Consider the following 25,311-nt stretch of genomic DNA (forward strand, 5'->3'; position numbering starts at 1 on the left):
TGAAATTCAGGCCACCCTCTATCCAATAGGCATTAGACCAGAACTAGGTAGGGAACCCAGGCATTGACTATATTGCTTTTCATTTGCTAAACCAAAGGCACATTTGGACAGATGTTATGGCCTGTCTGGAACCTGCCTGGCTATGTTTCCCAGAAGCCCCCCTTGTGTTCCTTGCTAAGCTCTGACCTCAGGCCACTGGGACTGCCATGCTGAGTTCCTTCCCACATGCAGCGCCATTACTCACACAGACAAAGCAGAAACCCTGCCAGGGTCTGGTGGGCCCTGGAACATGCGCACAAACTCATGCATCGTTCACCACATTCAACCTGCAAGCAATATCAGCATTCGTCACCAGCTGGAGCTCCAGGCATGGAGTGAGGCTCAGAGGCAGCCTTATCAAGGGGGCACTGACCCCAAACCCTTTACATCACACATTAGCCCAGGGAGCTATCAGCATACATCCATTTGTTCCTCCCCAGCCTCCCTCAGCTCCAGATTCCCTCATTCCACCTCAGAGACCCCTTAAAAAGGGGGGAGCTGCTATTTAGGTTGATCCTTTCTATAGACAGCTCCCTCATTGGAGAGACAACTAATGCTGACACCTGTTTTGAACACTGCTCTCCATCCTGTGATCCACTCAGAGGAGCCTCTTTTTAGGGGAGATTACTGACTTTGCGCTTTGTCAGAGAGAACAGTTCCTTCCCTGGTAGAAACTTTGGTAATTACATCATCCTGTGTAGGAAGGGAAAAGATCTCTGGGCAAAGATCCCCTTTGGAGTTTAGGGACATGGAATAGATTTTAGTATTTTTTGTTGGGGATAAGAGGGCTTTTTCTTTCTTTGCTCTTACTTCAGACTACTGCTCAGGGGATCATAAATCTAGAACCAGAAGGGACCTCAGAGGCCATCCAATATGACCACCTCATTTTACAGAGGAGGAAACTGAGGTCCTGGGAAGTGAAATAACTTACCCGAGGTTAGAGAGTAAATATCAGAGGCACCGTCTGACTCCAGAGCAATGGCTCTTTCCATCATGCCACACTACCTTCACTGAGATGGGCTTTCACAAGCTCCATATGAGGTCTCAAGAACCTGATCCCATGCGGCAAGGGGAAGAGGCATGGGGACGTCCTGTGGAAATGCTTTTCTCTAAAAGGGTCTAAAGGTTTCCTCCTCCTAGGAAACTCTAATTCTGTGATCTACAGAGGAGCATTCCCACCTTGACTGCTCTCCCTCCACCCCACCCCGCCATATTGCTTGCCCCTGCCCTTGGGCAGGAGGCCTTTGTCCAGGGAAAGGTCCTCTGCTACTGGTCACAGAAGAAAGTACGTGCTAGGCCAGGACCCCTCATCCAGATCCTGTTGCTGGACTTTGCAGATATTAACCAGTGAGTCAGGGAATCAGAGGATGGTGAGGTGGGAAACAGACCCTGGACATCATCCACTCTAATTCCCTCATTCTATGAAGTGGAACCTGAGACCCAGAGAGATGAGAAGACTGGACCAAGGTCACACAACAAGTCAGTGACATAGTGAGCTGGAACTAGAAACCAAGACTTGGAGTTCCCAGTCCAGTCCTGGAATTTTGAAAACTCATATGGTCCCCCCAAAATCATTTCTCTGGCCTCAAGGAGCACACCACAGGAAAAATAGGCAGGTTCTTCATCAAGCTGGACTGAGAGGGGGTAAGGCTGGGAGGAGGGTGGTATTCAGAGGAAGAGATCCAAAATGAAACCCATCAAGAACATTCTCATGGAGGATCAATTCACAGCCGAGACACAAGACTAGAACTCTCCCTGGAAGTGGCAGACGAAGCAGGGGCCACACATGCATCATGGAAAACAAGGCAATACTAGATTACAGGCTCCTGTACTTACCGGTCCCAACCCAACGCAGCTATGGCTTTCCCTGGATAGAGCCCATGAGTGGCTAAGCAGAGTTCCATGGGCAGTGACTGGGATGCCACTTTCTTTAACCTCAGAAATGGAACTCAGGGCCACAGGTCCCCCATGGGGGAAAGAAGGTACATTCAAAGGCTGCCTATCTGGGTTCTGAGACCTGGATCCTATCCCTCTAACCCCCAACTCTCCTTCCCTGCCAGGCCTTTCCTCTATTTGCTTCTCGACACCACTTGCCCCAGATTCAGCAGCAGGGGCAGGTTGGAACAGGAGGTGAGGATGCTGGGACAGGAAGCTGAGAACCTTAGGATGAGAAGTGGCGATGAGTCCTCCCCGTTCTCCCAGGGGCCAGAGTCCAAGCAGGAGGCTAAACAGTGATTGTCAGAGGTCCAAAGCCTAAAATTGGCTTTCCCCTTCCCAGCTTGCCTCTGCTCCTGTTCCCCATTCAGGATTCCAGATTTGCCCAACAGCAGCTCTGCTTCTGTAGCTGCTGTATCATCAACACAGTCCTGAACAGGGGCTATTGCAGGCAAGTTCCCCAAAGTAGTAGAATCCCTGGGACAGTGGACACCTTATACCCTAACCCCAGGGACCAGGGGACTCTCAGCAAATGAAAGTTATTAAAGCAAAGTGCCTTTCTGAAAGTGTAGCCCCTTGGTCCTCCTTTACGATGGTTTCTTTCTTGTTCCTATTTCTGTGGGTGGGGGAGGGGGTGACACAGCTGGGTCCCCTGGCTGTGTCTTTCTGGCTGCAGTCAGGGGGACAGTCCCCAAAGCCTTAGCAGGGAGCTGGGCACTGGCTGGATGAGCTGTATATGATGAATGGAGTTGCATGCTGGTTGAGTTTCTAAGCAGGTGGTAGGTGAGGAAGGGGTGGGAAGGGAGGGTGGGACTCTTCAAGACACGTCTACCTTGTTCCACCAACCCCATGGTGGCACCGGAGGCCGCAGCTGACATTGTGGCCGGAGCGGTGGTCTGTCTGCCCACTGTTAGCACCAGGTTAGAAAACAAGGGAGAAGGAAAGCAGTGAGGAGGAAGGAAGGAAGGAAGGAAGGAAGGAAGGAAGGAAGGAAGGAAGGAAGGAAGGAAGGAAGGAAGGAAGGAGGGAGGGAGGGAGGGAGGGAGGGAGGGAGGGAGGGAGGGAGGGACGGAGGGAGGGAGGGAGGGAGGGAGGGAGGGAGGGAGGGAGGGAAGGAAGGAAGGAAGGAAGGAAGGAAGGAAGGAAGGAAGGAAGGAAGGAAGGAAGGAAGGAAGGAAGGAAGGAAGGAAGGAAGGAAGGAAGGAAGGAAGGAAGGAAGGAAGGAAGGAAGGAAGGAAGGAAGGAAGGAAGGAAGGAAGGAAAAAAGGAGGGAGGAAGAGAGGAAGGGAGGGAGGGGGAGGAAAGAAGGAATGGGGAAGAAAGGAAAGAAGGAAGGAAAGGGAAAGAGGGAGGGAGGTAAGGAGGGAGAAAGGAAAGAGGAGGGAGGAAGGGAGGAAGGAGAAAAAAGGGGAGGCAGAGTGAGAAAGATAGGGGAAAATATGGGAAGATGGGGAATAAAGAGGGACAGACACAGACAGAGGGATGGGCAAGATAAGGAAAGAAAAGAGACAAAGGAAGCAGAAAAAGATTAGAGTTCAAGTTTAGGTGGAGAGACAAGACTGTCGGCACCAGAATCCCTGTCCCAAAACAGAGTGCAAACAAATCTAGGTCCATCAACATTTGGAAAAGCATTTGCCTCCTTTCTCCTTAGAAAACCCCAAATGGGGGCTTCTTGAGTGGGCACAGACCTATGGGACGAAGGGGGGTGGGAAGGGGGAAACACAGCTGGGTCCTGGGAAACAAGGTCCCCAAGTCCTCTACAAAGTAGCAGACAATGGAAAAAGTCCCATTAGTATTGGTGTGACATTATGCAGTCCTAATCCCAGCAGTACAATATCACAGCAAAAGTAACAGGAACTTTCAGGGCAAGTAGAAGGGATGGGGAGGGAGGGGAGGCACAAGGAAGTGGGGAAGGAGCTATGAGATGTGAACAGAAAGATGAACCGTACGAGAGAGAGAGAGAGAGAGAGAGACAGAGAGAGAGAGAGAGAGACAGAGAGACAGAGAGACAGAGAGACAGAGAGAGACAGAGAGACAGAGAGACAGACAGAGACAGAGAGACAGAGACAGACAGAGAGGGAGAGAGACAGACAGAGACAGAGAGAGATAGAGACAGAGGGAGAGAGACAGAAACAGAGGCAGAGACAGAGAGAGAGAGAGAGACAGAGAGAGAGAGGGAGACAGAGACAGAGAGAGAAACAGAGAGAGACAGAGAGAGAGGGAGAGAGACAGAGAAAGACAGAGAGAGAGGGAGAGACTTCTGACATTCAGTTATTACAGACTAACAGCAACGTCACGTGGTGCAAAGACATTTCATCCAGGCGTGGCGGGTGCATCCAGCTCCACTCCGGAGGCTGCCCCCAACCCTTTCCTGGGACCATACTCAACTTGTTTTCCTGATCTAGCTTCCATTCACTATGTGCATTTGGGGCCAACACCCAGATACCTGAAATCCAAGGCCTAATACCCTGAGCCTAAGCCTCTCTTTCTTGACTTCCACTCCCTAGTATCACCCCTTTCTCTGAGGTCACCGGTCACCAGCAGTAGGTCCCCTCTCCTGTGTGCCCAAGTATACCAGAGAGAGGTGGTGGCCATAGACTGGTCTAAGACCATGCCTGCGGCTAAGAAGTAGCTCCTCATCTCACATAATCTTGGATTCTTCACCTGTGCCAGCAGCACTTTCTGAAGTCTATCTTCCCCCTTGACAAGATAGGATCTTAGAAGATTGAAAACAAAAACAAAAACAAAACACGAGACCCAAAGGCCACAGAGCTGCCAAACCAACACGCCTGGACAAACACACGGGAGACCTGCAGTTCTCACTGAGGGGGGGAGCCGTGGGCAGCACAAACACTCAGTGGGGAAGGGAGACCCCTGAGACACAGGTAAGATGCTGAGGAAGAAAGAGACACAGAGAAGAGCAAACAAAACAGAACAGGACTGTAGTTGTAATGTGGCCTTCCAGCAGGCCCCCAGGCCTGGGGCAGGGGCTGCAGGTGACAGAGCCGATGCCAACGCCTGCAGCAGGATACAGGGTAGAACCCTGGTCTTCAGAAGGCCCCACTTTGCTGATGAGATGAACACAATAGGATCCAGATGTTGCTTAGACAGCCCAAGAGAGACCATGGCCACGTGGGGATGGGGTGGAAGGGGAAGCCCCCTGCGGGACCATGGGAGAGTCAGGGTTGGGAAAACAGAGGTTTGCCTGAGCATCGGCAAAGATGTGGACAGAAGGAAGCGTGTGTGGGGAGGGGAGAGGAAGTTGGTTGAGAATGAAGCCGGCTGTTGGAGCCACTGAGAAAGCCTTGGAGCTGGGTCCTTTCCTGGGCCTTCTTCCTGGCAACGCTTAGCTTGGAAAAAGTCTTGACTCTCTGACCTCTTGAACAAGGAAAAAAGGTACAGGGCAAGGAAGCCAGCACCTTATTCTTTCTTTTCTGGGGAAAAACTGTTCTCACCTGAGAAGTTTCGTGTTGCCAGCATAGTGGTAAGGATTGCCCCCTGAGAGAGAAAAGAAAGATTTAGTCATTCGGTCATTCAACAGGCATTTATTAAATTCCTACACTGTGCATGGCAGTGAAATGGAGAAGGTGCTGGGCCTGGAAGCAGCAAGACACGTCTTCATGAGTTCAAATCCGGCTTCAGATGCTCACTAGCTGTGTGACTCCAGGTAAGTCATCTAACACTGTTGAAGGAAAATGGCAAACCATTCCAGTATCTTTGCCAAGAATACTCCAGATGGAGTCACAATGAGTCAGACATGACTTCCTGAGTCCAAATCTAGCTTCGGACACTTACTTACTAGCTGTGTGACCCATGACAAGTCACTTCACCCTGTTTGTCTCAGTTTCCTCATCTGTAAAATGATCTGGAGAAGGAAAAAGCAAACCACTCCAGTATCTTTGTCCAGAAAATCTCAAATGGGGTCACAAAGAGTCAGATATGGCTAAAACATACCCCCCTATCCCACCTTCATCCCCAGTAGAACGGAATTAAGAATTGTAATGTCATAGTGGCTGATGGCACCCAGGGCCTAGCAGAGCGCCATGCACATTTCAGTCGTGTTTGACTCTTTGTGAGCTCATGTCACATCAACATTCATGATGAGGGAGTGTATCCAAGACATTTAGCCAGGAAATGGGGCATCAGGTTTGGGAAATGCCAGGTATACCAACTTGACTGGAATGTAAAAGTGACATTAAGTCTGGAAAGGAAAGGAGGAGCCAAAACAGGGCATGAGGCACAGCCCAAAGGGGGCTGGAATTCTGGTTTTAAATGGGGTGATGTCTATGAAGCACTTTGCAAACCTTAAAGTGCTAAATCATGCAGCTCTTTATATGCTACACTTATTTATACATACATGGCATTATTGCATTTATGTTAGTTTGTATTTTTAGTAATCTTTCCTTGGGAACATATCACCTATGTGATACTGTTGTTCTTGAGTTCTTTCAGTTGTGTCCGACTCTTTGTGACCCCATTTGGGGTTTTCTTGTCAAAGACACTGGAGTGGTTTTGCCAATTCCTTCTCCAGATCATTTGACAGATGAAGAAACTGAGGCAAACAGGGTGAAGTGACTTGCCCAGGGTTACACAGCTAGTAAGTGTCTGAGATCAGATTTGAATTCAGGTCTTCCTGACTCCAGGCTTAGCATTCTATCCACCACACCACCTAGCTGTCCATGTGATTCTGTGTAAGTCATTAAACCTCTAGTCTCAGTTTCCTCATCTTTAAAATGGTGGTAATAAGATCTATAGCAGTTACTCAGTACTGTTAGGAAGATAAAAATGAGATCATATATGTAAAGGGCCATATAAACATCAGTTGTTATTAAGTTGGATTGGGAAGGACTATGCTGAGGAATCTAGATTTTTTTCCCCTCTGAATCAATAGGGAGCCACTGACGATCTTTGAGGAAGCAGGAAGGAATAGTGTGAAGGAAGCATTGGAGAGGGTCCAGACCAGGAGCAAGCAGATCAATTAAGAAGTTGCTACAGTGCCTACTTGAAGAAAAGGATCTGATAAACTCTTGCACACTAAGGAATGAATGGTTGATAATATTTAATGCGTAAGTCCTCCCTAGATGTTTTCATTCTAACAAAGGACAAGACTCCTTGGGCCAAAGGAAAAAATATCTAATTGGGGAATTTTAGGTATCAGCTAGCTGGTGGAAAAGGTTGGTTTTTGTTTTGTTTTGTTTTGTTTTTTCCAGGTGGGAAGTCAGAATGTACTTGAAATGAGTGGCTCACAGGAGCCTTGACCTTCATCTTAATTTCTTGACTTCTGGAAGTCCTGAATAAGGAAACAGATTCAAAATCTGCTTTTTGTCTATTGTTCTTTTTAATGGTTAAATGTTTTGGAATTCTACTTCCAAGGCCCTGAGGGCATATATGAAACTGGTTTAAAAACCTATCACTCTAGCTGGCAAGGTGAAGAGTGAGGTGCAGGTGGGGAGAGAGTAGCAGAGAAGGAAGCAGAGGCTCCCAGTTCAGCCCACTGGCCCATGGACCATCCCAAGTTGGGATCAACAAAGAAGGTAGAAAGCAGGAGACAAACGGGACATTTTTTTGGTACAGTCCCTCCCTCACCCCAAAGAGAGTCTGTCTTACCTGCCCAAGTGCTCCTCCCAGAAATCCTCGGCTTTGAAAGGCCACAGAAGGACCCCAAGAATACTTAGTACTATTTGGCTTTTTCAAACCCATGCTAGGGGAATCTGAAGGCTCAGGGATAGGTTTTCTCTTTAGCCTTCACATTCTATGACCGATTTCTCCACTCTAAGCACAGCTTTGAGACTTTGGGAGAGCCAGGAAGGAGGCATCTTGTTAAGGAGAAACTGCACCTTCCACTTTTCCTTGGAGAGGTGGGGACATGGAATACACTATCAGATGTGCTCACTGGGTCGGTCGGCTTTGCTTAACTGCTTTTCTTTGTTACAAAACTAAAGTTCACTGAGTATGTGTATGGGAGGAGGTTGGAATAACAATACATCAGGAAATGGCTGTGATGCCAAAACAAACACAAATTGATAAAAGTTGTACATGAGTGTGACTTGTACAAATGTGTCATTTTCCTGAGAAAAAAGAATGGGAATTTTCACTGAAGAGGAGTGTGAAGTGTTGCAGATGCTGGAAGAAGTGACCGCCTTGTGGCTTATGTTTTTCCCTTCTGACAAAAGAAGGGAATGCTCACTTCAGACTGGACGAGATTGGTGGGAGGGGGAGGGCTGTGTCTTCAAGTATCTGTCATGTAGAAACAGAAGGCACCAAGAGAATTTTTAAAGAAAGGAAAAGGCTTTACCTTGAGCTTTCTCCTGGCATTGAATTTCTTGAGACACTCCACAGTCTCCTGTCTGTGCATCATTGAGGCCACAGTTGAGCGTTGCTGTGAGAAGGAGGAGATGCTGTTAGAAGGGCAGTAGGAGACCCTTACAGGTAGAAAACTTGATGCAACCCGGGAAAGGGGCCAGTGGGGAGAAAGAGACAGTGGCCTTACACCAAATAGGTTGCTATACCACAAGGTTACTTTGTCCTCACGGCAGACAGTTGAGAGATACAAATTCACCAATTATATATGAAGTCCAAGAAGCTTAAGTGGCCTAAACCAATCAACTATCATAGTCTCAAACCATCCTTTCCTCTGGTGTATTTCTATAATGATTTTTTGTTGATCTCTTGCTGGATATGAGTTCTGTGAGAGAGGAAACCCTTTCTAATTTTTTAATTTAGTCTCCTAGATTATCTACCAAATTATTTGAAAACTACAATGATTCCCTTCCACATTGTGGGGGTTAGGGACATGCCCTGCAAACTAGAAAATCTGTATAAATTTTTTTGGCCCTCCCTTCTTACCAGAGAAGTCTGAATGATTATGGTATTAAAATATGTTGATATTATACAATACTATGCAAAAATCTTATGCATTTTTGAGTTTCTAAACTTTTTTGTGTGTCATCTGCTGGCCTTCATGCATCATCTGAGGCTTCCGCGAAACTCCAAACAAAATCCCATTTTATTTCTTATGCAGACCCTCAATGTATCAAAACCACAATGGGGAAAGTAGTGATGTAGGAGGAATAACTGTAGTAGGAATTCTAACAATACTTCAAAGCCTAATCATTGGTTCTCAAGAAATATGTCTACTGGCCTATTGGCCTGCCAACTTGGAAAGAGTAAGACCCCTGATTTGTCCTGGTTATAAGAGCTTCACACATCACAGTCATCAAGAGTGAACAAGCCCAGCACCCCTAGTGATGGAGGAGACTAAAAGGGTTAACAGATAACCTATCAATAGTAGCTAAAAGGGGTTAATAGATAAACTGAGGCTTGGGTCCTTGTTAATAGTGCCTAAAAGGGTTAACAGAGAAAATAAGGTTTGTGTTCTTACAATAACTAAGAGGGTTTGTCCCTATCAACCCTCACCATCAACAGAGACAGTAACCAGGGACTATTAACCATTAATAGCCATTAATATTCCTAGATGACAGGACACCTAGAAACCAGATCTTAAGTAAAGAGATACCATCAACACAGAGACCCTCTGAGATTGACAAGTTTAAGCATGTCCTTAGAGGCATGTGCAGAAAAGGCCAAATTTGTCCTTAGACTCACCTTATGACTTGTAAACCCCAAAAACACACCTCCAAGGAAAAAGATACCTCTCTTAGGACCCCAGGAAGTCCAAATTAGGATAAGACCTCCCATGGACCTCCCGCAAGGAGGAGATTAAGATAATGAGGAGATAACCTACTTTTTCTCACTATAAATATAACTATTTTCACCCCCTTATTCGAGATACCTCCTTGGTGGTCTCCTTGTGATCATTCACAGTAATGCAATAAAACTTGGGAAACTGAGTCACTGAGTCTTGTAATTCTTTGGGACACCTCATGCATGATAAATTAAACCCACCCCCCACATCAGTAGGAGCCACAAGGGGATGCCACAAGAGTGCCCACCTCATCCCCATCACCTCTGGGAAAGAAAGCCTGTGTATCTAAGCATTCATGGGCCAAGTCCTAGGGCCCCAAGGGAGACACTTACGCAGACCCATGGGTGTTTCAGGGCCTCATGAGCTGTGATCCTTTTTGCAGGGTTGATGGTTAACATCTGGTTGATAAGGTTTTTGGCTTCGGGAGTGACAGTATCCCACTCAGGGGATGGGAACTAGAGGAGGAGGAAGAGGGGAAAAAAACTCACAAGAAGAAATCCAGGATGGTGCCTGAAGCTTCCTCAAAAGACTAAATTATCAGCATTTAAAATGAGCCTCCTTACAAACCATGCCTCCCCCCACCACAACTCTTACACATCTCTTCCCAGCTCACCCTTCTGCCTTGAGTCCTTCACAAATGTTGTCAACTGAAGGACAAGCCAGGAACAGGAAAGTCAAACCCTGCCTTTCCAATGTACTCCACCTGGGGCTGGCTGCTGAAAAGACCCCTCCCCTACCTGACAAAAGGTAAAAGCCCTGGGAGTAGGAGAGGAGGATGCTAAGGCCAGGGAGGAGTTTCAGCTACGTTACCAGTCTGGTCTCTTAGCCCCACAGGGCAGGGCACAGAGAACCAGCTTTCTGTAAAGAAAAGACCAAGCAGCTTTGCTGAAACCTGTGCCCAGCTGGCAGCGCATCCCCAACAGAAGTTCTGAAAGACTCAGACTTACATCATAAGCTCCAGCCTTGATCTGCTGATAAAGTTTGTGCTGATCTTCATCCCAGAATGGAGGGTAGCCCACAAGCAGAATGTAGAGGATCACACCTGAGGAAGAAGGTTGGGATGGGGATGGAGGAAAGGAAGGACGGAGTGACCTTATCCTGTCCTCCATTGCCGTTCCCTTCTACAAACCAGGCCTTAGGGAAGCAGATCTCGTGCCTTGGAATCCAAAGGCTTTGGCAGCCCCTCATTCCTCCCTCCCCTCCCCACCCCAGTCATACATCTCTGTGCTCTTGCTTTAGACACCCTGTAATTCTGTCTCCTTAGCAAAGGTGGTGAAATAATCGAGAAGGACATGACCTGAGCTGGCTCACAGAGCTTCTGGCTTTCTCCCTCATACATACAGTCATAGAGCTACAGCTGGAAGGGACCTCAAAGGCCATCCAGTGCCCTTCACTTTACAGATGAGGAAACTGAGGCCTAGAGAGGTTTAAGTGAGCCCAAGATTTGGAAGTGGAAGGGACCTTAGAGATCATCTACCTCAACCCCCTTCAACCTTCACTCCCCATAGGAGAATATAAGAGTCCTGAGAACAAGGACTGTACCTAGTACAGTGCCTAGAATATAAAAAGTGCTTAGTAAATGCTTATTCATTATTCACAGTGGCTACACAGGGCTGGATCAGGAGTCAAGAAGACCTGAATTGAAAGCCAGCCTCATCGAGTAAGTAGTCTTCAAGAGTGATAAGCCCAGTACTCCCAGGAGCCACAAGGAGAACTCTTACTAGCTGTGTGACCCTGAGCAAGTCACTTAACTTCTACCTTAGTTTCTTCACCTGTAAAATGGGGATAATAATAGCACCCCAGCCTCCCAGGGTTGTAGTGAGGATCAAATGAGAAGACATTTGTAAAGCACTTTGTAAACTTAAAGTACTATGTAAATGCTAGCTATTATTATTAAGGAGACTGTACTCTCAGGAAAGGGAAATGACTTTCTCAAGGTCACATGGGAAACAAGTATCAGAGTCAAGTCTCCCAACTCCAACTCCTTTTTTCTTTCAACTATGTTCTCTGCCTCCAGAAATAAAATAAAATATCTTGTCTGTCAGCCACTTTCTGGGTTTGTTTTTTTGGTAGTTTTCCCCTGATTTCCATAATAACCCTTTGAACTAAGGACAGATAGATGTTATCACCTCCAGTTTAAGTGCTAGGAAATTGACACAAAGAAAGGTTAAGTACTTGTCTAAGGTCATTCATTCTGCAAGTTGGTTCCTGAGCCAGAGCCAGGACCCAGGTCTCCAGTGTTGCATTATTTTTTTTCCCACTGTGCCAAAAACTGTATGAGGAATACTGAGACAAAGCATCTGGAGAAGGAAACTCTATGTTCCAATAATGTACTTTATTTATCTTAAATGGCCTGGAATTGTCTCAGACTAGAAGGAAGATGGGGTAAGTCACATATTCATGCTATTGCTAGCCAGTACTAGGATTAACTATTGTTGTTCAGTCATTGGAGTATTTCACTTGTGTCTGACTCTTCATGACCCCACTTGGGGGTTTCTTGGCAAAGATACTGGAGTGGTTTGTCATTTCCTTCTCCAGCTCATTTGACAGATGAGGAAACTGAGGAAAACAGGGCTAAGTAACTTGCCCAGGGTCACACAGCTAGTAAGTGTCTAAGGCTGGATTTGAACTAATGAAGATGAACCTTTATGACTCCAGGCCTGGTAATCTATCCACCACACCACCAGCTGCCCCTTAGATAATGTATCTGCTGGCAGAGGTTGAAGCCATAGAGGTTTATAGCCATAAACAGATTATGCACAAACACATACACACATATACATATTTGTATATGTATATATGTGTGTATGTATGTGTGTATATATATATATACACACACACATACACATATACAAAAGTACATATAATATGAGAGAGGGAGAGGAGAGAGAGAGATTGATTTCCTAAAGGCCAAAGTCCCCGTCTCTCTGACTTTGCACAGCAAGGTTCATGTTTATTTTCTCTTGGAAGCCAGCTTCCTGGGCCCAATGCCTTTGGGCTGCTCTCATTCCCCATACCTGTCAGAGCAGGAAGGGACCTTCAAGATGCAATTTCTTTATTTTCGGATTAAATAGAGAGGGTTTACAAGGCCAACATGTGGGAGGCTAATTATTTCTTTCTAGATATGATAGGTCTTCATTGTTCAAAAACCTTCAGTGGCTTTCTACTGCCTAATGAAGAGAATCCAAACTCTCCAGCAGTGCCTTTGAGGCCTGCCCTCCCTTCCCCTTTTAGCCTTTATGAATATTGCCCCTTGTTTACTCTAGGCTGAAGACAGACTTGGCTACTCACTTCTTAGTTTTCCCACTTCTAAGCCCTCATCTATGCTATTCCCTTTGCCTTGAGTGGCCCCATCATGGCCCCTTGCTGGCCCTCAATGGTTTATTTCTCCACAAAGCCTTCCCATAGCTGATGGTTATCTGTCCTTCATTTGTATTTTTATGAACTTATGCTATTATATTTTTTAAATTCTTTTGGGGGGGGCAGGGCAATGAGGGTTAAGTGACTTGTTCAGGGTCACACAGCTAGTAAGTGTCAAGTGTCTGAGCTCGGATTTGAACTCAGGTCCTCCTGAATCCAGGGCTGGTGCTTTATTCACTGCACCACCTAGCTGCCCCACTATTATGTTTTTTAAAGGGGAGGGGTAGTAGACTGTTATTTTATTCAGCATTGGGTACTCTAAGCATGAAAATTCCCTCCACTGTTGCAGACTGGCAACTGATTTATATCTCATAACTTGGCAAACTGCCTGGGTACACTGAAAGGTTAAGCAATTTGGCCACAGTCACATAAGCTAGTATATATCTGAGGCAGGACTTGAACGTAGATCCTTCTAACTCCAAGACTGACCACTCTCAATTAGGTCATGCTGTTTCTTCTTATAATATGTATAATCTATGTAATATATCACTGCCCCTACTAGACTGTAAAATTCTTATAAGCAGAGATCATGCCTAACTTATCTCTGTCCGTTTCTCAGCCCCTATTATATACTAGGTGCTTAATACATTTTTATTAAGTGAATGAATGAATGAATGGACATGATGGATGGATGGATGGATAAGCATCTGTTATCAAAGCCATAGGCAGCGGATCATTTAGAGTTGGAAGAGATCTTACAGATCATCTAGTCCAACTTACTCATTTTACAGATGAAGAAACTGAGGCTCAGAGAGAGAAAGTGATTTGTCTAAAGTTATACAGATATCTAGGGCAGCTAGGTGACATAGTGGAAAGAGTACTGGGCCTAAAACCAGGAAGACTCATATTCCTGAGTTCAAATCTGGCTTCAGATACTTACTAGCCATGCAGACAATCAGTTCCTCATCTATAAAATGAACTGGAAAAGAAAATGGCAAACCATTCCAGTATCTTTTCCAAGGAAACCCCAAATGGGATCACAAAGAGTCAGACACAACTGAAAATGACTGAAAATGACAACAATAATAAATATAGACATCTACATCACTAGGTAAAATGGTGGTATCTAGTTTATTATAACTAACCCAACCAACCAGCCTTCCCAGCTATGGCTAGTTGATTTAATGAGCCTTTGGCATGTGCTTCTTCCTAGTGGCATTTCTCCTAGTTCACCTGATGATCCTACCACAAGCTTGGGCTGTCCTTCAGTTTCTCTGCAGCCTCCCTAGCAGACTCACCACAAGCCCAAATATCCACAGGTTTTCCATAAGCTTCTTTACGAAGAACCTCTGGGGACAGGTAGCCAGGAGTGCCTGCAAAACCTGGCCAGGAAGAAAGAGCAGAGACACCAGATGAGGCTGTTGGGATCTTTTGTAGAAAGGCCAGCTGCAGCTGGTTCACTGCTGCTGCCCCCCCATGACCACACACATGTATACACGTGAACACACATGTGCATACATATGCACACACATGTTTATACACGTGAGCACACAGACACATCCTCTGCCCTCACCCAGCCCATCACTCACCAAACCATGCCTGCTGGTCCCCCTGCACCTCGATGGCCAGGCCAAAATCTGCCAGTTTCACTGCAGCTCCTTTGCACTTACTGGCCAAGAGGAGGTTCTCTGGCTGTCGGGCCAAGCCAGTCAGCAAAGTGAGCAAGTGGTACCGCATATTGTGAAAACACAGGGGAAGGGTTAAGAGGGAGATGGGGTGGGGAATAGGAGACAAAACAGAAACAACAACAAACAGTTTGCAGAAAAGGGTTAGAGACTTTAGACTGAATTCTGCCAAGGAGAGGCCACCAGGCCCTGGGATGAGAGTTCATTCCACTGGCCCCCAGTGCCACAGTTCCAGTTTGTCAGGATCTGGGCTCAGCAGGGCAGTGGGGAGGAGGCAGCTGACAGCCTTGGTGGCTTGTGAGAACATCCCTTCCTAAATGGCTTCTGGATCACAAGTTGTAAGATCATCAATTTAAAGCCAAAAGAACCACCAGTTTCAACCTGCTAATTTTACTGATGAGGAAATGGAAACACAGAGACATAAAGCGACTTGTCCAAGGTCACACAGCTAGCAAGTATCTGAGGCAGGCTATGAACCTACACCTTCCTTACTCCATGTCATGCTGCCTCTCTGATTCACCCCCATCAGGTGTCTGGGACTGGGTGCTGTTGCTTCAGTGTTTTGCACCTATGGTTTTCCCATTCTAGGCATTCTCAGCAACTCCAACTCCTCCTAAAGAAGGCTAAGATTCCTACTTCAGTCATCTTTTCCTGATGGCTCTATCACAGGAGGGGGTCAATCCCACAATCTCTTCCCACTGCATCCCTTATTACTGTCTTGACTCCCATTAAGTACTTATGATTTGATGGTTCTCACTTCTAGGACCCTTTTGCTTCAGAGTGCAAACTTTGGAGCTGTCCAGGGTGCTAGTAGCCACCATTCTAATAGACTAAAACTCTGAGCAGTCTCCTTTAACTCTGAAACTGATAACCCAGAATCCTTGGGGCTTCTCCAAGAAGAAAAGTCCTCTATCCTCCTCTGGCTTCAGACTCCCTGAGTCATTTCTGAGATGTTTGCCCATAATGCAGATGGTAATGTTTGTGGCTTGGTTATCTCATTTATTGAACCAGCCTGACAAACTCAGTCTCCCATAAGGAACCAGAACAGCTGCTTCACACTCTCTCCAATGGCCTTCCCTAGAAACTGCAGGATGGACAGAGTTGAAAGCAACCTGGTTGCTACCTTGAAGGACAGTAGGTAACCATGCTTCTGAATGGACTCTTCCACCCAAAGTGCATTTTACCAGCCCTAGAAAGCCAAAGGTATGTAACTGAAAGACTGCAAGCAAGAAGCCTGTTGGCACCCATCTCTGCACTTTATTCTATGTCAAAACAAAAACAAAAACAAAAACCCACAGTTCACTCACAGGATCACAGATCTAGAGCTGGAAATGACCTCAGAAACCATCTAATCTCATGGCCTCATTGTACAGTTGAGGAACCAAGACCCATGATTAAGTAACTTGTCCAAGGTCCCACAGACAGTAAGCATCGGAGGTAGGTATTGAACTCACGCCCCCTGATTCCAAAGCCAGGACTCCTTCCATTGTATCACTTTGCCTCCTAACAGAGGGGCTCTGCATAGCTACTGCCTCCAACTCTTGCCCTGCTATAAGAGAGAAAAGATACTTTGCTCCAGAAGGAAGTTCTGCTCTATGACTGAATGGAAGCCTCACTGGACTCAAACATCAGTTCCACAGAGGGTGGCAGGAGGCCAGAATAACTCAGGTTACATGTGATTTATGATACTCCCTCCAAGTCAGGAAAGAGAAAATGACTTTGGACTACTCCCATGACTTCTGTAACATGAGACAGAAAGCTACAGACATTAAGGGCATCACTCCCAGATCAGGTCTTCTACCATAAATTCCCAATCTAGCCAGAGAAGCTGTTACTGGAAAGATTCTTTTCAGATCAAAGAAGACTCAGCACTTGACCAAACTATTCCAATAGGGATTTCTGCCTGAGAATGATGACTCTCCTGACCCCCCACCTAACCAAAACCAATGGAATACTGGATGAGCTGACTCTAGGGTGTGAGTAAGAAGGACTCCTGCACCCAGAAAACAACACCCTTGTTTCAACCCAGAGAAGACCATTGTCATGGCTCCAACCTTGATTCCAGATCCAAAAACCATCAGAAGAAATTGCTGTAATAGCTGTTAAAGCTATTGTGTCAAAATTCTCATGGCCACACTAGTTCCCTAAAATTCCATTCCAGAAGGATCCACACCAGTCCCTACAGTCTGGCTGGATGCTTGGTTATGAGAGTCTCTATCCTATTTCCCCATCTGAATTTCCAACAAAGCACAAATTAAAAGGAAGATGACTTATAATGAGGTATCTCCAACAATGGAAATTAGATGCTAAATGGATCCTAACATAACCATCACCACCCCCAATGCCTCAACATACACACACCAGTCAACTTCAAACCAGTAGGTCTTAAGTCAAAACTTTAGTAAGAGCCATTTGGATTAATCACAGCATTAAAATAACCATTAATCAACTCTCAGTCATGTAATCAAGGCTAGGGGTCTCCTCCAGAAATGGTGCTAAGCCTCTGTAGTTTTTTCTTCTATAAAATGAAGGTTTGAACTAGTTGCCTTGAAGGGTCCTTCTATTTCTAAATCTGTAATGAATAAGACATTTCTGGGAATGTTCAATAGATCTCAATAGCATCTGTGAGCTGTGCCTGTCCTAAGCCATTCAACCCCACAGCCCCCTCCCAAGATGCCAAAAAATCAAGGGCATTTTCAGGTACCCAAAGTCTTGGCTTGGGGCTTGAGATTTCATTACACAGAAAGAAGACTGAATAGGAACATATCCTTTCCTTATAGCCCTGGATAACTGCCCAGGATCACACAATTTATGTTGCTGCCCAACAAACTTGTACCAGGCAGGTGGGCTTCCCAGCTCCTTCTTAATGTCTCCACACTCTCAAGGACTCTGGATCATGAGTTTGTATAGTATGGATGGACTACCATAACCAATGTGGCTCCTGAGCTACCAGAGTTGCTAGAACCAATTCTTCTTCATCTTTTCCATACCAACAGGGACCAAGCAGGTACTGCCCCATACTCTGGCCCCTTGGAGGTATTTTAAGAATTCCAAGAGTTCTGGTTGAGGGACTTTTGTTCTGGAGAGATAGACTGGGAAGTTCAAGGGGGTTTGGGAGGGATAAAAGTCTTCTGTGCATGTTCAGAGTTCATTTAGAATTGGTAAAGCCTGTATGGCTTCAGCTAAAGCATTTACATAAGTAAACCCCTCACTAGGGAAAGAAGTGCACAGATGTTTTCCAGTAGTGGGCAGGAAGGAGTCACCTTGTGAAAGAGCTTGTACCTAGGTGGAGCTGGAAGGAGAGGCACCAAATAGATAGGGAAAGACAGAGGTAACATTGGGCTACTTTCCATTTCCTACCAAACAGGTAAGAGAGAAAGCTCTGGTTGTGCTAATTCAGAGAGAGCTCTTAGGCCACCATGTATTGGACCCTTGTAAACAAGAAGGAGGATCACTCTGGCTGAGATCATCTTTTCTGTATCATCCACAATAGAACTCAGCCTCTCAGGCATGAACCTATTGCCTTCTCGACAGAGTGGAAAGGAGACATCCAGGAGCCCAAGACAAAGTTTGAAAAGTACAACCTACCCTCTGACCCCCACCCATGTTTGAAAATCATATCATGTCACTGGAGGCTTTAACCTACTGTTGTTGATTTTTAAAGGGTGGGGGCTTGAGATCATGGGATTTTAGAGTTAGAAGGGATCTTAGAGAACACTTAGTCAAAAAATAAGTATCTCCATGCCATGGATGGTGGAATTTTCTGGCATTAAGGATAGTCTCCTTATTATTGAAAATGTCTCCACACTCTCAAGGACTCTTCATTCTGCTTGCTAGTACAGTACACTAGGATAGCATAATGGGCATTATCCATGATAATTATTTGGACCACTATTTTGCCCATTTCTAGCTCTGGTGCCCAAAGCCCTGGGATAGAAAGATCTAATAGGTCTTACTGGACCTAGTATATGGAAACCCATCTGTATCCCCGCTTTGCCACTCTCTCAGTGGGTATGCTGTTCTAGGCATGATAGAGCTTTCTCTGAGGCTCACAGCCACTGATCCTCATCTTAATCTCTTGGTCCACCCTGCAACATCAAACCCCCTTTTCTCCAAAGGACACTGGGTAGCCCATTGTATTGTTTTTGATGAGGCAATTGGGGTTAAGTGACTTGCCCAGGGTCACACAGCTAGTAAGTGTTAAGTGTCTGAGGCTGGATTTGAACTCAGGTCCTCCTGAATCCAGGGCTGGTGCCACCTAGCTGCCCTAGCCCATTGTATTTAAAAAGAAGGAGTTTCACCCTAGAGCATTTAGGACACTATCTAACCCCTCTAGGAAGATGAAAGAGCTGCCTCCTGCAGTGAACCCCTTGTCTTTTGGGCCATATTCCTACTGGAAGAAGTTGAGGCTATGTTGGAATGGTCTGGCACATTTTCATCAGTAATTCTGCTGATTACATTCAAAATACAATATTTTTTAAATCTGGGGATTTTTGTTTGTTTTTCCTCTTTTTCAGCAAAGATTCTCTCCCTGTTTGCAGGAAATACCTGGAGAGAGAAAGGAAGCACAGATTGGAAACATCTTGGCTCTAGAGTTAATTAGAGAAATAATGAACAGCAGCAACAAGGTTAAGGATAAGAGAAAAACCAAGTTTGCCTATGTCCCAGTCCCTGAGAATTTTCAACCATGACATCCAAAGATTCCCAGCCAACCCTAGCAATGCCCCCAACACACACACACACACACACACACACACACACACACACACGCACACGCACACTCCCACCCAACTGTCCAGTTGCCTTCTTTCCCTCCATGAGGGTTGTTGGGGAAGGGACAGTTTTTCCTTCATAGTCTGAGAGCCAGGGACTCTTTTCTTATTGTGGCAGGAGGTTGGGCTGCATGGGAGAGGCATGAAGAAACCAGGAAATACAGGGCACCTACATGGTGACAGAAAACAAAGGACTAGGACACAAAGAAAACCAGACAGGGCATGCAGACCAGAGAGTGGCAACTTGGCCTTTGGTAAGGGACACCAGATCTGGTTTCTGGGGCAGGGGGTGTGAAGGCAATGATGTAAGTATCCAGGGATGAAATTAGAGCTTGAACAAATGAACAGCTTCAACTTTTCCACCCTAAGTGGGACTGAAAGTCTCTCCCACCCCCTACCCTTTGCACAAGGGTCCTGACCCCTTTTCTACCTGACCATTGCTTACTTGAAACCAGCTCAGAACACCCATGATGTAGAAAGGGCATGGCTTCCCCATTCGGCATGAGGGCAAAAATGCAGGTGCCCTCCTAATCCCAGAAGTACCAGACCACAAGGTAGGGCAACCCTGCCACCATCTGGGAAGCAAATACAACCACCCACAATCAAGCAAGGTTAAGGCCAGTGAGCAAAAGGTGGTAGTGGCCCAGGGCACTAACTTCCAGCCCAACGTTCCCATTGGGAAGAGAAGAGGTTAAGAATCAATCCAAGGGGAAGGTCTGGCAAGGGCCAGGAAGGGCTTCTCTTTGAAGGGAGGGGAGGAAATAGCAGAAAGGGAAGAAATCTTTCTTCTCATGGCTTCTGAGCCTCGCTTCCCCAGTTCACCATCCCAGAATCATCTGTTAATAAAACTGAGCTAAGACAGAGTTGGCTCAGCCATCCTCTGGCTACCAGATACCAAGATGGCAGCCTTGGAAGGACAGTGGGGAAAGCCTGGGTTGTTTGCAGAGGGGAAATAAGGCCTGTCCAAATGCAGCAGCTCTGTCTTGCACCTCTCCATCATATCCCCAACAAGCCTTCTCACCGACTAACCAGAGAATGCGTGGCCGTGAAAACAGTCATGGGTTTAGAGCTGAAAGAGACCTTAGTGGCCATCTAGTCTAACCTTCACATTTTACAAGATGAGAGAGCCCCAACCAATGAAATGATTTACCCAAGTCCACAGATTAAGTAGTAGAGCTAGGATTCCCACCCACGTTTCCTGACTCAAAATCCAGTGTTCTTTCCATTAAACTACACTGCCTGCAAGGCTGGCTTGGTATGAATAAGCACACTAAGGGCCCTGCTCTGGGCACCGATTACACCCTGTTAGTACCATATTGTTCTCCATGTACATACAAATATAGCAATCTAGGGGCTGGGGCAGGGAGGAGATTAACTGCTGTCAGAAACCACTTAGAACCGCCTGAAGCTGACCCAGTTTTTTTTTGGGGGGGAGGGGGAGGCAATGAGGGTTAAGTGACTTGCCCAGGGTCACACAGCTAATAAGTGTCAAGTGTCTGAGGCCAGATTTGAAGTCAGGTCCTCCTGAATCCAGGGCCAGTGCTTTATCCACTATGCCACCTAGCTGCCCCTCTAACCCAGTTTTTTTTTAAAAAAATTTTTCCAAAAAGCATGCAAGATACGAAGACGGACGGAAAGACGACAGACGGACAGAGCACTGGGGTGGAAAACTCACCTTGAGGTCTCTGTGGACGACCCCCATTTGGTGGCAATGGAGAACAGCCTCCAGGATCTGCTGGATGCAATGACTGCATGCAAACACCAGGGGGCGTGTTAGTTCACGGTGAGTGGTAACAACCACAAGGCTGGTGGGAGGGGATGACGAGGGAATGGGAAGAGGGGGAAAGGAGGTGAAGGAAGAGGAGAAGACTGGAAAGGAGGAGAAACAGGAGGAAGAGAAACAGGAGGGGGAGAAGGAGGAAGAGAAAGAAGAAGAGGAGGAGGGAGAAAAGGAAGAGCAAGAGGGCAAGGAGGAAGAGGAAGAGGAGGAGAAGGTGATGAAGGAAAAGGAAGAGGAGGATGGAGAACAAAGGATGTCCTTGACCTCAGTTTCTATGCTAAGAGGAATTTCCCCACATGGGAGGGTTCCTCTTCTTCAGCACTTTAGGGAAGGAAAGCTGCTTGAATGGGGGAGGTACAATGGGCTGGAGAATGGAGAGAAAATGCCTGGCACTGATGGGAAACCTCTTATCTTCCCCTCACTAGCCCTTCTCCTCCAAAGTCCCCTTCTTTTGTTGGGGAGGGGTGTGTGTGTGTGTGAGAGAGAGAGAGAGAGAGAGAGAGTGTGTGTGTGAGAGAGAGACAGAGACAGACAGACAGAGAGAAAGAGAGAGACAGACAGAGAACCATACTCTGCCCAGGGTAAGTGTGTGTGTGGGAATCCCCTGGGCTCCTAGATTTGTAAAGAAAAGGATTTTTTCACATGTCAAGAGAAACCTGGAGAAAGGGTAGAAGAAAGAAGAGGAGGGGAGGGGAGGGGGAAAAAGAAGAGGAGAAGGAGAGCAGGGATCGTTAGTGTCCAGGAAGCACCTATGACTTGGAGGGTGGAAGGAAAAGCCAGCTGGAGGAGCACAGCAGGTTAGTGGAGAGATTCCCATCTATCAGGGATCTCTGCCTGCACCAAGGTCCCAACATCTAGGCAGTCAGGACGACCCAAGCAGAGAGGCAGCAGCGTCTGAGTCAGTGAGGCCATGAGGAGAAGGGAGGGAGCCAGCCAGGCTCAAGCCATCCACCTGGCCACCCTCTAGGCCTCATTCCTAGGGCAGACAGTTGGGCAAGAAGCAAGTGCAGGGGCCTTCCCCAGAGTTCCACCTGAAGCCCTGCTCTGAAGGGAGGGCAAAGGCCTGTCCTCTGGCAGGGAGCACTGAGATGGAGGAGTTCTGCCAGGGACTCCTCCTGACTTACCCAAATCACCCTCCTCTGTGCTCAGCCCCATCTCCCCTGCAGCCCTCTCCTCTGAAGCTGGTACCCTCAGCTAATCACTGAATTCAGATGGAGAGAAGAGGTATGCCCATGGGCATTAAAGAATGGTGGAATTATTCACATAGTAAAGAACTTTCAAAGTGAAGGAACAACTTTTCTTTCTCTATCTTCTCACTTGGTTCAGGCCATTCTACTTAGTGATAGCACTTGGGGAGGAAAGGAATAAGGGTGTGGGGAGAAGGAGTTCATGGGATGGAGCCCAAAGGCCCCACATTTTCACTACTTCCTGGGGAACAGAAATTGCAGGCCAGTCCCTGACACCAAGCTTTTCTGTCCTAAGTTATATTGGTTGTTAACTCGACATTCTCAGCAGCCTAAGCAACATCTCTGGGGGTGTCTACTGGTATTCTTCACACAGGCTGGGTCCAAGGAAGAAAAGGAGGGAAAGAGAAGAAGAGGAAAGGAGTCGGGAATGGGAGACAGAAAGAAGAGAGAGCAAAGATTGTGCATATGGGAAAGAGGGAGAGAATAGCCCTCCAGGGTACAAATGCCATGGTTTCTCCCACCCTGGTCTAGAGCCAGATCTGGTTACAAGCAAGATGCTTTGAGACTGGGCTATGACCAGTGGTGGTACGGCAGACAGAACCCAGAACTTCCAGGTCAGCCACCTGTACTGCTTGGGATTGGTGTCGCATCTCAGCTTTTCTCATTCAGGGATGTATAGTAGTGCTGGCCAAACAGCTCAGCAGGCAGAAAGGGAAGGGGTTCTGTGAGTCCCCCTTCTCCAATGAGTCTGGCTCTCCTGAACACAGCTGAGAATTAGAGATAGAGGGCCAACCAGGGAAGTCCCAGAGGGAAAAAAAGAGTAACTTTCCTTCTTAGGAGACATCCACTAGGTTTTTTGAGGGAAGAAATCTTAGTATTCTACCAAATCCTGTCCACGTGGCAAACGGATCCAATCTGTGGTCTAGTCCAACCCCACACTTTACCAAGGAGGACACTAAAGTCTTCATGCTGATGATCCCTCCCAGCCATGCAGCTCTGGTGGTCACAAAGTTCCCTCCATTGCTATGTTGCAGAGAAGGAGCAGAGATTGACTGGAGCTACCCTAGTGATTTCTGAGAAGTCATGTTGCTGTTACTAAAGGCAGCACTGTGATCTGGAAAATGGGTGTATCTGGGTACCAGCAAGTCCAAGGCAGGGGAGGAGGAGGAGAGGCTCCTGTCCCCAGAGTAGGGTCAAACCCAAGGGTTCCTTTCATAAGTAACGATCCCTTTCCTGAAACAGTCACTAGTGGCAGAAGGGGACACTGACTACTGATTGTGATGCCAGGAGAAAGAGCCTGGAAATCACATTCCAATGGACCTGCCTGTGATCTCTTTATTCCTAAAGCCATGGGAGAGGGGTTAAGTGTGGAGGCTAACTGTTAGATGATTTATAAATGTCTCATTTCATTCTAATCTGAACCTGAACCAGTAGCCTGGCCTCACTTAAGCTTGGCCCAGAATACCTTCCTTCTCTGCATTCATGGGGCCAATTCAGGGCATTATCATGCTGGAGTTCTCAACCATTTCCTAACTGGTCTCTTTTCTTTATAATTCATCATTCATCAGATGACCAAAATAATATTCTTAGGCCTACATTGAATTATGTTGTGCCCCTACTCAGCGACCCTCAGTACCTTCCTGTTGCCTGCATCCTGCACATAAGGTCCTCTCCAATTGGGTTCATAGTAGCACATAGTAGGTGCTTAATAGATGTTCACTGAATTGAACAGAGCTATTTATTTAAAAAGTTGTTTACAGAACTGCTCCCCTGGGCAGCCAGGCCTGAGATTTGATGCCAAGTTTCCTAGGCAAGATGCCTAAGCACCAACACTGGCTAACATTTTGCCACAATACTGTCAAAGTCCCAAATGGAAAGAACCTTCTGTCCTGAGGGGCTCAACCTACACAGGGGATGGAACTTTGTCTTCACAGCAAGAGGGCATCAAGCCCACTTTACAGATTGAGAGAATGAGGGACTGGGGAAGAAAGAGAGTCGTTCCCAGGGCTGGGTCAGCCAAGAGGCCCTCTTGGTTTAGGTCTCTGCCTGACTGCTTCTATTAAAGAACAAGAGGGCAGGGCCCGGACTCCAAGTCTCTCTGTCTTTCCCGAGTCTGAGAGAGGCAGCTAGGATAGGATCAAGCCTCTCCTGGCCCTCTCTGACCTACCCCCACTACAACCACAGTCCTGGTTTGCTTCTGACATACAATGATTATCACTAGAAGATGGTTATTACACCTAATTCTGTCGCGATCTGGGGACAAATCTATTTCTCAGTCACATGAGGGAGATAAGCCTTTGCTGAACTCCCATAGGGATCACAGATCTGAAAGCTACTGTACCAAAGCCTGCTTGGATGGCCAATGAATTCAATCTGCCCAAGGAAGCAGAGACGCAGAGGCCATCTCTTCAACAAAATCTTTCTTCACTTAACACAGTACCTGGCACACAGTAGGCACTATAGAAATGCTTGTTCTTTCCCCTTTCCTCTTCCTTCCCTCCTTGCCTCAAAGAATGGGGAAGACTAATTTTCAAATACCTAGAACAGATGGACTTTCTGGTTCTGGGCCAAATCTCTGTAGGGTGTGAGATCCCTCCAAACCATAGTCCTCATGTAAGCAGAGATGTAGCTCGGGAAAGAACTTTAAAGACTGAGTCCAACCCACTCATTTTTACAGATGAGAACAGAGGCTCAGAGAGGGAAAATAGCCTGTCTGAGGTCACACAGGCTGAAAGAGTCAGAGCCACAATTCTAAGCCCAGTTCAAAGCCAATAAACTTTCTACTAGACCATCTGCCACTGGCAATATCAGGTTGAATATTGACTAAGGTTTTTTTTCCCTGACAATG

General features: G+C 46.6%; 1 protein-coding gene across 6 annotated transcripts in view; it reads right to left on the bottom strand.

Moving 5' to 3' along the window:
- Positions 1 to 25,311, bottom strand: part of LOC122740168 (calcium/calmodulin-dependent protein kinase type II subunit beta) — a 310,939-nt gene that overhangs the window by 58,217 nt on the left and 227,411 nt on the right. For 4 of the 6 annotated variants that reach the window (XM_043982046.1, XM_043982045.1, XM_043982044.1 and 1 more), the window contains exons 6-12: positions 21,172 to 21,244; positions 14,629 to 14,731; positions 14,338 to 14,421; positions 10,627 to 10,721; positions 10,012 to 10,134; positions 8,270 to 8,353; positions 5,430 to 5,472 (exon numbers count right to left, since the gene is read on the bottom strand). In XM_043982046.1, the coding sequence (XP_043837981.1) occupies positions 5,430 to 5,472; positions 8,270 to 8,353; positions 10,012 to 10,134; positions 10,627 to 10,721; positions 14,338 to 14,421; positions 14,629 to 14,731; positions 21,172 to 21,244 (605 nt within the window). Of the gene's footprint in view, positions 1 to 2,806; positions 2,882 to 5,429; positions 5,473 to 8,269; positions 8,354 to 10,011; positions 10,135 to 10,626; positions 10,722 to 14,337; positions 14,422 to 14,628; positions 14,732 to 21,171; positions 21,245 to 25,311 lie in introns of all 6 variants that reach the window. The other 2 variants (XM_043982041.1, XM_043982040.1) reach the window with 1 other exon arrangement.

The sequence above is a fragment of the Dromiciops gliroides genome, chromosome 2, assembly GCF_019393635.1.
Source record: "Dromiciops gliroides isolate mDroGli1 chromosome 2, mDroGli1.pri, whole genome shotgun sequence".
Taxonomy (NCBI): domain Eukaryota; kingdom Metazoa; phylum Chordata; class Mammalia; order Microbiotheria; family Microbiotheriidae; genus Dromiciops; species Dromiciops gliroides.